Genomic DNA, 14472 nt, shown 5'->3' with positions numbered 1-14472 from the left:
CTTCTGTGATACCCTAAGTGAATACTATCCTTCTGCTTTTAAAATTGTATGTGTATCAGATTTCAAATATAAAGCCATGATGAAAGCACAGGATTAGGAAAAAGACTTTAGAAACATTTTTGTTAGTTTTTTTAAAAATAGCGAAATATTTTTTAAAGACTATACCTTGCTTATTTTAAGAGGTAGACATTATTAATGATCAGTAATTTTATGGTTATTTTATGGTTTTTTTTTAATAAAAAAACTCAGATTGTTTGGAGTGAGGCATTTTTGACAAGGCTTTTGTCAGTGATTTTTAATTTAAAGTCTGTAAACTTTGCAAAAATTTGTTTTTATATTCTTGGTCTAATCTGATCTTTATATCACTGAGTTTCTCCTAATTTAGGCTTTTTTTTTTTTTCATTTTAGTACTACTGTACATTTAATTGTTTATTTTGGATTTACAACACACATACACATACACACTCATTTAAATTGTGGTAACATCGGCTCCTATTACGGTTGTTATCTGAAAGTATAGACTGCCCCAGGTAATGCGGCTGCTGTGTGTCTACTGCCAGGTCACCCATATTCAGCACCGTGGTCCATTTTGCTCCCCTCTTTGCTCTCACACCTCCCCTGTCTGGATGCATCAATTCGTGGTCACTTTTCAAGGGCTAGTTTTTAAACTGATCTTTGTCTCCCCCTTACTTGGGTGTCTCTGTATACCACATATAATTGAAAGGAAATAGCCTAAGGCTGCATGACATCTAAAAAACTAACAATATGATTAACTAAATTATGCGGAAGTTCTAACAGATTCTTAGTTTGAACTTCTGTTGTATTGAAAGATCTCTTTCACAGAAGATTTGTGAAATATATATATATATATATATATATATATATATAAGCAATGTAAATATATTAGCAGAGTTACTTGTGCTGGAATAAACATGTATTCTGTACTATTACATATAATAAACATTATATATATGTATATATAAACTCTGCTAAACATATATATCTATTATGAATGATGATAAAGAAGGACTATTAGCTAATCAACACAATTTGAAGTAGATAGCAAACACCCTTATGGACCAACAGGTCCTGTGTAGTGCTTTTTTTTAAAGTTTATTACAGGTTATTGTTTCCATTTAAATTGAGATGTGTAGTGATTATATTGGCAACCAAAAAATATGGGTTTGCACAAAATGTAGCATAAAAACTGACATTATATTCATGCTCATGTACTTACCCAAAACTTAATGAAATTGGTTATTATATAAATCTGTTTATCTTCAGTATACTTGAAAAAAATTAAGGACCAGCATGCATATAACTTAGTAACTCTAACTGGTTATAGCTTAAATGAAGCATTGTAAAGAGTTCTCATTAGAACTCATTGCAATAATGTGAAATAAGTATTTGAACTGATTACCATTTAAATGAGACATGTCTGTTTTAATGAGTTTCTCTTTTAAACTCAGGCTGTCCTAAAGCAAATCATATTCATGAAAAGTAACCACAAGGAAGACAAGAAAGCCAAAAAATAGTTTTAACTATATTTAGTGTAACTGGAAGTTCTGCTTTAGGATTTATGATTTGAATGAATAATCTGTCTGTAAATTAAAATTAAGTGTTTTTTAAATTTAATATTAGTTAAAATCTATTTATTAATGAATATGTTCTTATAAATAGTGGAAAACATTTAGTTTCTGTTAGTATTGGGATCACTATCAAAATAATTTCATACTTTTGTGTAGTATAAATTTTGTATTTTCTACTAAAAATTAAATTATTAGTGTTAATATTCCTCACAAGAGTAAAAACATTAATTACTGCATAGTTGTAGCATGTACCACCTTTTAAAAACATTCTTGTTAAATAATATGTAAATAAAAGGTACAGTTGTCTACATGGAAAGAATTTTTTCTTTTATCCTTGTTTGACTTTATTTCATGTTTTTATTGGGTCCTGTAACATCTTAATAGAACGAAAATTTTCTTGGTAATCGGGATACCTCTGTTATATTTTTGGTTCTGCTACTGAACTTGTTTGGTGACCTGGAGTAAGTCACTCTATATTCTCTTAAGAAAAATTTTGAAAGCCTTCAACCCACATATCATGAAAAACATTATTTCAATGCTATTACAAAATAAGATACAGGAAAATACTAGACGAGGAAACTTCCTTTATTTGTATTGTTTTTATGTTTTCATCAGCAAAGTAAAATGTTTTCTTAGAGATGAAATATACACTATCAATTTATATTTAAGGGTACTCTTTAGTAGTAAGATAAATATCTTGGGAATTTTTTAATATAGTACAAGATATTAACTTAGCATTAATATGTGCTGTTTATATATATATATAAATTTTCTATCTTTGTGATATAGGTAGACTGCTATTAAAAAGATTGTCATCTGTCATATTAATATATGTATATATTTTAGGAGGATAGAATTTTCCTACCTGTCGATCTAATTAGCAGAGTCTAACTTATAATATGATGAGATTTAATGTCTAATTTTATATAGGTCAAAGATGGACTCATGTAGTATTAAAAGATAAATCAAAATGATATTAAGCTTCAAAGTATATCATTCCTTTTTCTGTTCTCTGTTATTCTTTTTTTTTTTTCTGACAAAGTAGGCCTTTGTTGTGTTGACACCTTTTTCCTAATGGAAAGATTTTATTTTCTCTTTTTTCCTGAAGAAAAATTTGTTATAGGGAAGAACCCTCTCAAGATTTATAATTTCAATATTCCCAAAGTACAATAAGTTTTGTGTAACTTTGATGTGGCTATTGTAGAAGTGAGTGTGATATTTTGATTGAAGAATTTTGTGGTACTTGGTTGAAATATGAGCAGCTGATTATAATAGGGGATTGTAGTTTTGTATTATATGGTTTTTTTTGTCACGCATTCTAATGCTACTTTCCTTCAATCTTTAGAGGAAATTTTTTCTCAGAATAATTTGCAGCTTTTTGCCACTCTACATAGTGTCTTCTGAATTTGTCCCATAATGATGAGGGAAGAAGTATTTCTAAAACACATGCCATATCTGTTATGATAAATGTTAGATTTGAATGGGCTAATTAAAATAGAAACTTAATGCTATTAATGTGGTGTCTGTAAGGACTTTCTGGATAAATACACGAGAAAAGAAAATAATCAAAGACTTGTCTAAATAGAAGGTAATTTAACTAATTTTTAAATAAACTAATATTTCAGCTATTCCTCTTATGAGTTGTATTATATTTGTTACTCTCCATAATATTTTTACTGTCTTGAAGTAATTCAATGAAATATTGATCTAATATCCATATTCTATTTTCATGTGTACACATTTACTTGGGAAAGTTAAAAGGTATAGATCCATTGAAACTATTTTTATTACTATCTTTGATGGTGATTTAATGAAATTCTTTTCTTTAGATGATGATTGTACGTTCTGAAATCATTTTCACAGATTTTCAGTGGCCTCAGTAATGTCTTAAATATTATGGTCCTACAATTAACTTTGTTTTCACTAATGGTATCTTTCTTTAATACCAGTGTTCAGGAGTGGCTGTTCATCAATAATTATAAACCTTTAAATTCTCTTTTTTCAATATTAACTTAATTTTTCTAGTCCTACTAACCCACTTTAGCTAACCAATTTGCCATCAGTTCTTCTATATTCTTTTTTTTTTTTTTAAGATCTTATGTGTTTGATTTATCTTTCAACAACCATGCACAGGATTCTTTCTCAAGACGACTTGAGGTCCTATCCTTCAGTCACTTTTACCTTTTGAGTACATTCACTCACACCCATCTCCTTTGTCTATGTCTGTTCATTACACGATGTGATCACAGAAGAAGTGGACTCCACAAGGAGAAGACATGCAGGTCTGTCTCTTCTACTGCTTTTCTTTCTTATTTTTCCATTTATCTAAAGTTTACTAATAATTTTCTACTCTGTTTTATTCATTTCATAATTTTTCATACACCTCTAATTTAATAAAATATTAAATTTTGCAGGCATTTTTATTTCAGATAGTTGTATATTCAATCTTTAACAGCAACTGTGCCAATTTGATCAACAAAAATAAAATGATTAATTTTATGCAATTTGCATATTTGGATATATTCATGTATTTTTCATAACTAGATAACTATATTCAAGTATAGGTAGTCAGCAAGATTAAATTAAAACATTAATCATAATTTATTCTTCAATTTACTTTAGATATAAAACTGTTCCCTTTATATATATATATATTTCTAAAAGTATTTTATTGTTATTATGAATTCAGCAATGTGTAGACAATAGAGAATAATAAAGACCTCAAGCTTGTCCTAAAAAAACTTTTGGTATCACCAAGGAGTTAAAATATGTGGGTAACATGTTATGTTTATGTGTCAACATGGATGACTTTAGCATTATATTCTACAAAGCAATATAGTCAAATAAAATTTGTTCCAGTTAGAAGGCCAGAAAAGCTTCATGGGAAAAGTAATCTTGAGTTAAAATAAACATTCATTCAGTACACATTTATTACGCACATGCTATGTGATATTGTTAGAGGTGCTGGAAATAACAAGACACAGAAGGTAGTTACCTCTCCCCACTGGCTTTTTCTAGTGTGAATGTAAAAAAATCAATGCAATACTTATATGTGTAGTGTGAGAAAGTTTTATTTTACATGGAATATGATGGAATCATTTCTAACCAAGAAAGTCAAGAATGACTTCATAGATGAGATGTAAAATGCTAAGAAGGTTATTTGCCTCGTGTATTAACAGCATTTCAGGCAAAAGAGACTATATAGGTAAAAGGTTTGGGCAAAAATAGGCAAGGACCAGCTTCTCTAAGATCATGTATATTACTGAAACAAGTAAAGCAAGAGATGAACAAGATGAGGTTATTTAAAGATGTAGAATGTAAAATTACTGGTTGGATATTACTAATTGGATAGTATTGATGCAGGACAAGTATAAGATAATCCAATTGAAATGTTTGAATAGCTAAATGGAAGTACATTTTTATCAAGATAGTGAATATAGGCTGAGCAAGTTTTAGGAGAAAATAGAGTTCAATTTGGAGATAGGTTGAATTTTAGCTTTCTTTGGAATATTCAGTGATAAATATAGAAGTGTTTGTATGTATATACCTGTCACTCAAAAGAAAATATGTGGAATTGCTAGACACATATGAAGAATAAGACCAGTACCAAGAATCAAAATTCTGGTATCACCGACATTGATAATTGATGAGTGAACAGAAGAACAAGAACCAGAAAACTATGTTTAAAGGAACCATTCAAGGACTATAAGATATCCAGAAAAGAAACTACCTGGAAAAGAATTCAAGAAAAGAAAGTCTTTCAAGAAAGGATATATTAAATAGAAAAATTTCAGGGAAGGCAAATATCTTGTTAAATGTTGAATCTAATCAATAATGATCTGTGTCTGATTCATTTCAGTGAAGTTGTGGATGATAGAAGCCAGACTGAAGAGAAGGGAAAGATTATGCTTAAAAAGAACAAGGTGAATGCAGACTATGTTCCCGGATGGCTAGGGAAAATTATAAAATTAAACGTGGGAGTTTGTTGGGGCAGTTACATTAGAAAGAAAAAAAATGAGGATGTTGAGAGTGGCAAGCAAGGAAAGTAATTGTAGTGATGTCCAAAATATATTAAAGAAGATTCTAATTAAAACATGACTGATGTAGTGTTCAATGAACTGGGAGAGAAGTTCAATGAAAAACTGGAATTTCTGAAGATATTATAACCTAGTGGAAGCAAGTGGAGCCAGTTATTTATTTATGCCAAAGATTTATTTAATTATGTTTAGAGTTTTCAAATGTTAAACAGTTGCAAATAATATAAAGTGTTTTTTTCTAGGAGTGGGTTTCTGGGGTGGACCTTGGATTACAGCTTGGGAAAGCAAGAAAATCAACAAACTTTGAAGCCATAGTTTTGATACAGTGAATTAGGACATCACTGAAGGTTTAAGACAGATAGAAAATAGATGGGGAAAAAAATGCCTGCAGGTAGATTGTAAGCAAGAAAATATAAAGGCATGAATATAAAATTAGATTTTATGTGAATTTATAAAAGTAAATATGGAATCAACAATGCAGATTTGGGAGAATGCAAGTAATACTTTCAGGCTTCTATTTAAAGTTTATAATTTTGAACAGTCTCCTTTCTAGATTATTTCTGATGGAGTTTTTGTTGAAGCATCAATTTTCCATTCAGAATAAGAACTGAAATGAGCATGTAAGATTTAAGTAAAAGGAGTAGGGTTTTCAGATCCATAATGGAGAAAATTAGGGTGTCTTGCAGCAAATGAGGAAATTTATAGAAAGAAGCATAAGATAAGTTCAGTTGACATTACAATTGGCAATGTTAAGAAACGTTAAGGAAAAATAGGCACTGGGAGAGGAGAGAAATGGACTATTTAATTTGGCAATGGAGAAAAATTAAGGAATATAAACTTTAGGAATGGAATTCAATAAAGTGAAATGAGGAGTAATGATTTGCATGAAGACAAAAGTAAAGTACTTAGTTGAGGGAGCTTGAAAGAGGAAAAGATTAATAATAGAAACAGTTTTCATTAGGAAACCATTGGTATCTAGTATGTATGTAGATGTTTAGATTTATGGAGGAAAGAGAATGTTACATTGTATTCAATTAGGTCCTAGATTATTGAGCTAACTAAATATAATTGGAAATCTTTCTCAGAATCAACTTAAAACTACAGTTGTAGCTATAGCCCTCTCACATTTCTCTTCCTCCTGTTGTAAGTTAAAAAATGGGCTTTCTCAGTTCTAGCTGTAGACCCCTAGTACTGTAAGTTGGGGCGTGTTCTGTATTAGCTCTCAATTAGCATTACCAAATCCAAGCCTACGCGTAAATGAAGGCTAGTGCATTCTATTTCAAAGGAACTAAAAACAGAGAATGATAGAGAAGGTAATAGAATTTTTAAAAGCAGTACATTTTATGAAATACAATTCAGGATGGATTGCACCTGTTTAGGAAATGTTAGATAAAATTAAGGCTTTTAAAAAACTGACTGGAGTGTATGACCAATCAAATATAATGTTTTTGTATTAGCTTATCATTCCTGCCTCTTAGGAATACATAAGCTGGTTATTTTTCTTTATTAACACCTAGTCATACTTCAACCCAAAATGTATTGAAAAAGTAATCTCTTAAGACTAGTCATTTCCCAGACATAGTTAATCGAAGTATATATTTTATATCATAATCATAGGGCCTCCATGTGTGTTCACTGACCAAGTATAGTTAGTCACTACAACATAATTCTACTCAGTGAGTGGAGGAATGAAGTTGATCACTCATTTTGAAGAAGCTAAAACTTGATTTTAGCTTTTGTAATTCATAATTGAGTTTCTTTTAAATGAGAAGTTACATGTTTTATTAGGGTCATACTCTTCTTATTCTTTGGAAATTCCATATATAGTTTTATATTTTTTAGTTGCAAAATATGTTTGATTCCATTTGAAAGAGCGCCAACAATAAAAAAAAGATTTTAAAATTACAGTTTGGTAAATGACCTAAAACATTTGTTCATGCTTTTAAATTAAAGTCCCAACTACACAAAATTTTAGAGAACTTCTGACCTGGTTTACAGTATCTGGATATTAATACTTGTGTAATATATTTGTTTTATTCAGAAGGAGATCTCAAAAATAAAAGAGGTTTTCTACCATCTTTGGTAAGAATTCTTACTAATTTTTACCAAATTTTATATTTTTTATATATTAACTATTTTATTATGATTCTGTGCTACATTAAGTGATTTAGGAAATGTTATAAAATTTATTTTGAACTGACCCATTGGCTTGTTTGCCACTAATTTTAATTAGGAGCGCTTACAATTCTAGTTGGACAGTTTCAGACACTTGCTAATTAAAATGCAATTGGGAGTAAGTTATATGTACTAAATGTTGTCATTATAATCCTTTTAAGTTTTTTCCAGTTTTTTAAGGTATACTTTACATATAACTGAATTAGTGTAAATGATACAACACAGTGATTTCAGTATGCATGTATTGTGAAATGATTTCCATGATAAGTTAGCATCCTGTAATTCATAGTAAAATTATTATTTCTTGCTAGGGTTAGCTAAAAGAACATTTTCAAAGTGAATACAATTACAATATTCTTTTGAGTATGCAAACAGTTCCTCTTTTGTTTTATTTTTCTGGTTGTTCTGAATGTTGCCCATCAATATGTATACTTCAGGCTCGCACTCCAGTGTTCATCGGACTCATCTAGTGTATGCACCCTCATCTAGTGCTATGTACTGCCACTGGATGTTTGTTCTACTTGTGTTTGCTCTAAAAAGGGTACATGTCACATGCTTGTGTATATGTGTATTTGTAAAATATATATATATATATATATATATATAAATATGAAGTTCTTTACATATAGAAGTTCCTAAAAGTCCCCAAATCTTCAATAATGACTTATCAATTTTATCATTACATATTCTACTCATTTATGGATGTTTTCTATGCCTATTTAAATGGAGTCTTAATGAAGAAAGTCTAAGGCACATACATTCAAGATTTGCTCACTCATGAAAACCATGCTCAAATATAAGAAAAGAGTTAAAGTTCATAGAATTTGAATTTGTAAGAATACCCAAACATGGAATAAATAAGTGTTGGTAATTTCTTTCTTTAGTGGGGAGTGTGGAAGAAACGGAAGATAATTAGAATTGGCGCCAAGTGATGTAATCCTGTTACTGAATTGTATAATCCTAGACACATAATTTATGTCTTTGCATTTCAGTTATCTCACATTTTAAATGAGAGTTTAGAATATCTTTTTAAAATTTTTATATACAGCTATAACATTCCATCTACTTTGTACAATATGTCCTAAAAATTCAGTATTTCCTAAGCCCACTGTCTAGCTTAAAACTGTAACCAAAAATTTCAGTAATTGGGGAAAGTATTTGTTCTTGTAAAAAATGCCCATCTGAGCACAGACTCTGGTGCTGCCCTGCCTGCTAAGCCCCAGGACTTTCTTTCTGTGTGTCTTGAGAAAGTTGCCTCTCTGCCACAAATTTCTCATCTATAAAACATATAGTAACAGTACCACCTTAAAGGATTATTATAAAGATTACATGAGCTAATCTATAATATATAGAGTTTTAAATATTTGAAATTTGCAGGGAATGAAGTGTAGCTCTAGAAATAGTTCTGATTAAATAATATTTTAAAAATTGAATTAAAAGGGTAGACTGTATATTCATTGATAATAAATAAGGAAGAAAAGCAGATATGGTAAGTAATTTTAAATTGTTTTGAACAAAGGGATCTTTAGTGCTCATGGGGAACCATTTGGGAATGGCTAGGAGATAGCTAGGGTATCTTAACTTATGGGAAAGGTAAGAACTTCCTATGGAAATAACTGTCAAAGTTATTGTCTTGAATAAAATCACTCATAGATAGAAAAGAGACTTAACACTTTATGATGATCCTACAAAATAATTTGGTAAAATAACTAGTTAGAAAAATGTCAAACCCAATAGTTAAAGGAAAAATTTCAAGGGTAGTGTAATAATTATATGAAATGTAATTATATATTGTATATAATTATGTAACCATTCCTTAATGGTTGTGGATTTGACCAATAAGACATTTCTGGTAACCTTTGAGATATAAGTTTTACAAATATCACACTTAGCTACAGTACTCAAGGATAAGGTTTTTGTTTTTAAAAACAAAGTCACCACCAAAAAAAGCAAAAGTTGTACATACAAAATAGACCAGCAGTAGCCAAATAACATGTTGCATTTGAAGATATGAGAAGTGGCTTTCTCTGTGTGGGCAGTCTTACTTTGTAACTCAAATAGATAAGGCTCACTTTAACAAGCACACGTTCTTGGACGAGGAATAAAGCTCGTTTATATTTCACATTTTCATTGTGGTTGGGGAGGGGTTAATGATTATGTGTTTGGATCCTTTTAAGAAGCTGTACATTATAACAGTTCTATTGTTATAATGAGAAGGTAAAATATTTTTGCTACTTTCAAAAATGCTTCTATTATTTTAATACCATACCTAATAAAATTTAAATTTGGTTAATATCACAGGAGTCTAGAAGTTCTGAAATGAAAATAAAGGGGTCATTCAGCATGAATGACAAATAGCACAAAATTTGAGTTTTGGTTATATTGCTTGAATTTTCATTTTTATTAGTTACATATCTTAGGTCAAACATTTTAGTACTCATTTTTTGGACAAAGCATATAATCTTTGTGGGTTAGATAGAATACTTTCACACAGGAAAATGTCTAGATTTTAAATACAATTCCATAAGCGAAAATGTCTAACAATTAAAAGTTCCAAAATCCCACATTGTGTTTGAAGTCATACATGATATTTTAATATGATTTAGAGTGTCAATAAAAAGTGTTAGTATATTATAATGCAGATTTTTCAATTTTTATGTTAACTGCACAGACATAAGTATTTTTCATTATAGCATGTAGAGTGCTCTCTATGAGTTTTTACCACAGTAGAAAAATTGAGTCTTTTCCAGCTTAGATCTTATCACACTTTTTATATGATGGATATTTTTATTGATAGGTAAGTTTTAAACTAACGTGGTATTTCTAAGTATATCTAAATTTTACTTCTAAATGAACATAAATATAAAAATGCATTTAAAAGTTAGCATACTTCTATGAAACTTTCCACACAATCTTAGTGGATGGAGCTGAAGTTGATCCATGGCTATGTTAATTAGACCTCCGATGGGGGACAGCGTTGACTTTGATAATTATGTCATACCAAAACAAAATAAGGCAGGATATATGCATAGGAGAATAAAGCATGCTGCTCTGTTGATTAGCTTTCCCTTACTATATACCTTAGCCATAGGGAAAAATCAGAACATTCCAAAAAACAGGAGAAATAGTTTATTAATACATGAATCTGACTCGCGTTTGTATATTTTATCAATGGTCATTTTACTTTTTCTTGAAAGCAATTTTAATAATACCCTTCCAATTTCTTCACTGAAAGACTTTCATTTTAAAATTTAGCTTACTCTGAAATATACAGGAATTGTGAGTAACAAGTTAAATGTAATTCATTATTAGAACATTATCAACATGTTCTCCTGAGCATGTCATTTTGTGCTGGCCAGGGAGGGGAGGTAGTAAAACAATTACAATAGTCTAAAGGAAGCTTCTAGATTTGATCACCCTTATGATTCTTTTTCCTGGTTTAAGAAATTCTTCACTAGTCTCTCTCCTTCTCCTCCCACCTCTTTCCCTCCTTTCTACATGCTTTAGCTTTCTCTTCCTTCATCCATTCCTCTCTGCTTCTTTTTTCTCTCTCTCTTTCTTCCCCCAACCCTACCAAAGAAATTTTAATGACTGAAATACCAAGACAAATAGTAAAAATTTCTGAACTATTTGCCAATATAACTGAAATAGGTACGATAATATAAAATGAATATAGAGTATACTTAAACATCATTGGATTCAGTATTAATCAACCAGAAAGTAATATAGTAGAAGAAATGATAGAGAACATCTGGTTCAAAAAACTATTCATTGTTAGTTATGAGATATATACCTGGAACAGTATGATGAAATGTGCAGTTATAGGGGTTATGAAGAGAGGACTAAAACCCAAATTTCAACTCTTTGTGTCTTTTAAACTAGTGTTATTTTTAAGATTCCCTTCAATCTTTTATATCATAAATATACTCTCTACCCTAACTCTAGATATTTCAAAGCTTCTTCAACACCATAAAGGTTATCACCACTGTACTCTCTAGGTACACAGCCTTTACCTTTCCCTGCAAATTTAGTACATCCTGACTTTAAAAAATTGAGACCTAAAATGGTGCTAAAATCCAAGTTCTCTGTAAGTGATCAAATCTTAGTCTGGTCACTAAGTTGGATACCAGAAAGACACATACTCTATTTCCTGTGATCACTAGACCTGTCTTAATAATTTATATCCTAAAGAAGTTTGAATATAAGCTGCTTTTGACTGTAGAGAAATGAGTATATCCCTTGAAGCACTATATAATTAACTGGCAGGGAGACAGGTGCACTTAGTGACAGGTAACCTAAATACATTGTTATAGTTTGTTAATTTTTTTTTTTACATTTGAAAAGGACAGATTTATTAGGTAAAGGAAAAAAGAAGCACCTGCATAGTCACAGTTGGGCAGGAGAGCTGCCTTTAAGTTTTGTTAATTTAAAAGATCAAAGCTTTTAAATATATCTATCTTAAGATAAAGTATCAAATGATTACATGTTTGCATTTTAAAACTCAGTTAGCATTTACTTCCAAAATATTATCAATAATGACAAAAATTTTCAAACTGGATAATTTTTTTCTTTCGCATATAAACATATTATTTTTATATTTTCTTCTGTATTATGTATAGTCATGCCAGATATATTTATAGATGATATATTAACCCAAGTCAGAAAATAACAGCACTTAACACCTACTGTGAAGAACAGTGATAACTGCTAGCATTCCAGTTTGTAAATCTGAACTCCTTTTTTACTCTGTGTCTTGTCTTGTGTAGGTTATGTACATATATGTTTTTATTAATTGTAGTTTTAAAATTAATAATTTGCAAGCTATAGTGCTATATATAATTTAATCTTTTATAACTTATTGCAGTGTCTTTATATATACATGTATAAGTGAATGCCCATACATATTGTGCTCATCCATTTTGTTCATGAATATTTAGTAGCCTGTAGATACATCATGAATGCAATTACCTATTCTCTATTGTTGGACATTTAGAGGCTTCACCATAATCAAACTGCTGCAGTGAGAACAATGTGAGTCTTATGTCTGTACATTGATTTATTTTTTTAGGAAGGATTCTAGGAGAAATGTTTTATGTACAAGAGTTGAGTATTTGACTGCAAAAACATGACCATTGTGAAACCTTTTGCTGCAAAGTACCAAATAGGTTTTAGTTTTAAGTAATTTTTTATCATTAACATTACATTGGGAAGTATTCATGTAAATGACCTTTTTTTTTCAAGTCTAGTATGTAACTGTCAAGCTGAAATATGTTATTTTCAGTTATAAAACACTGAGGAAACAACTATTCAATAAAATCAAGGATGATCTTTTTGAGTTGTTACTGCCTTTGAAAATACAATTTTAACATGCCAAAATATTGCCTCTTTTTATTTAATTTAGGATTATTTTAATAATTTCCATTGCCATTCTGATTAACTGCTTTTAGAAATATCTGATTAACTGCATCTACAAATAAAACACAGTCAGTTTCTCCTATGTGATTGTCACCTTGCAGTAAACAAATAACTACATACATTGATTATGCCTTTTTCTTTATCACACTTAGTTTTAGACACACCTATGATGGTAATTTAGCATTTAGCGATTATATGAATTTGACTCTTGTTCATTGTGAATATTACTTCTGTCATTACTGTCCATAACCATCTTTCTTTTGTTCCTCTTGTACATTCTTTGTATTTTTATAGAAGTCTGAAGTTTTTTCTAAACTGAGATTCAGTAGGACAGTTAAAATTAATTTTATCCCCTCTCTTGGGTGGTTTGGTAAAATGAACTTAATTTATACATTAGGTTCTGCTATACAAGTTATTTACTTCTTTTGCTTCAGTTAGAAAGGGCTTCAGACTATAGTTACTTTTATGTGTTTATGAAAATTAATTTGATTTGCTAAGGCTGTACTATGTATATTATTATCAATTATTCGGATAGTTCAACAGAAACAGTTTGTGCTGGAAAACATTCACTATTAGTGAAAGCATGATATTGTCTGAAACCTTCACCATTAACAAAAACATGATCTTTAACTCTAAAATTTATTGGAAACAAATTTAACGCTTACTTTTAAAAAGAAATAGAGTATACCCATGTGTAAAATGCAAATGTTTAGTGATCATTTTACATGCTCTTGATATAGTAATTTGTTTAAAATATTAATGAGTTTGTCTCCTAACCTCATTTATAGAAGACATACTTTTGGTTTGTAAAGGCATAGTACAGTCAAAGAAAAAGGAATTGCAGACATGATTATTTTCATCTTATGAAACAGATTGGCATATAGTGACATTTTTTTCTCAGATATAAGACTTCAGAAACATGGTTCTAAATATCTATATTGAAGTAGTAAGAGAAATGAGGGGTTGCAAGAATTTAGGGTGTTAACCAGTATAGTTTCTAGATTAAAATGTGATTAATAATCTTAGACTTCCATAATGTCTATAATCATAAGTTCTCTAATTTTTTTTCTAAATTTTGAGGTCCTCCTTTGTGGTTTTGATACTGGGTTTAAGATATTTTCCCTGTTAAGATTCCCAGATTTGAGTATTTGTTGAGTCATCATGAGGTGAATCCCTCAGCAAACTAGCCACATTCTGCTCACTGTTAAACTTCACTCTAAAGTGTATAACTGCCAAACCCACACCCCTATTTAAAA

General features: G+C 30.0%; 1 protein-coding gene across 6 annotated transcripts in view; it reads left to right on the top strand.

Annotated features, from left to right (window-relative positions):
- Positions 1 to 14472, top strand: part of RIMS2 (regulating synaptic membrane exocytosis 2) — a 418309-nt gene that overhangs the window by 285836 nt on the left and 118001 nt on the right. The window contains exon 18 of one of the 6 annotated variants that reach the window (XM_012722996.1): positions 3839 to 3871. The exons of the other annotated variants lie outside the window; for them this stretch is intronic. Within the exon in view, the coding sequence (XP_012578450.1) occupies positions 3839 to 3871 (33 nt within the window). The remainder of the gene's footprint in view (positions 1 to 3838; positions 3872 to 14472) is intronic. 6 annotated transcript variants of the gene reach the window in all.

The sequence above is a fragment of the Condylura cristata genome, unplaced genomic scaffold (genome assembly GCF_000260355.1).
Source record: "Condylura cristata isolate star-nosed mole 26May11 unplaced genomic scaffold, ConCri1.0 scaffold00009, whole genome shotgun sequence".
Lineage (NCBI taxonomy): Eukaryota > Metazoa > Chordata > Mammalia > Eulipotyphla > Talpidae > Condylura > Condylura cristata.
The sequence above is the reverse complement of the archived record's forward strand: the minus strand, read 5'-3'. Positions and strand labels throughout refer to the sequence as shown.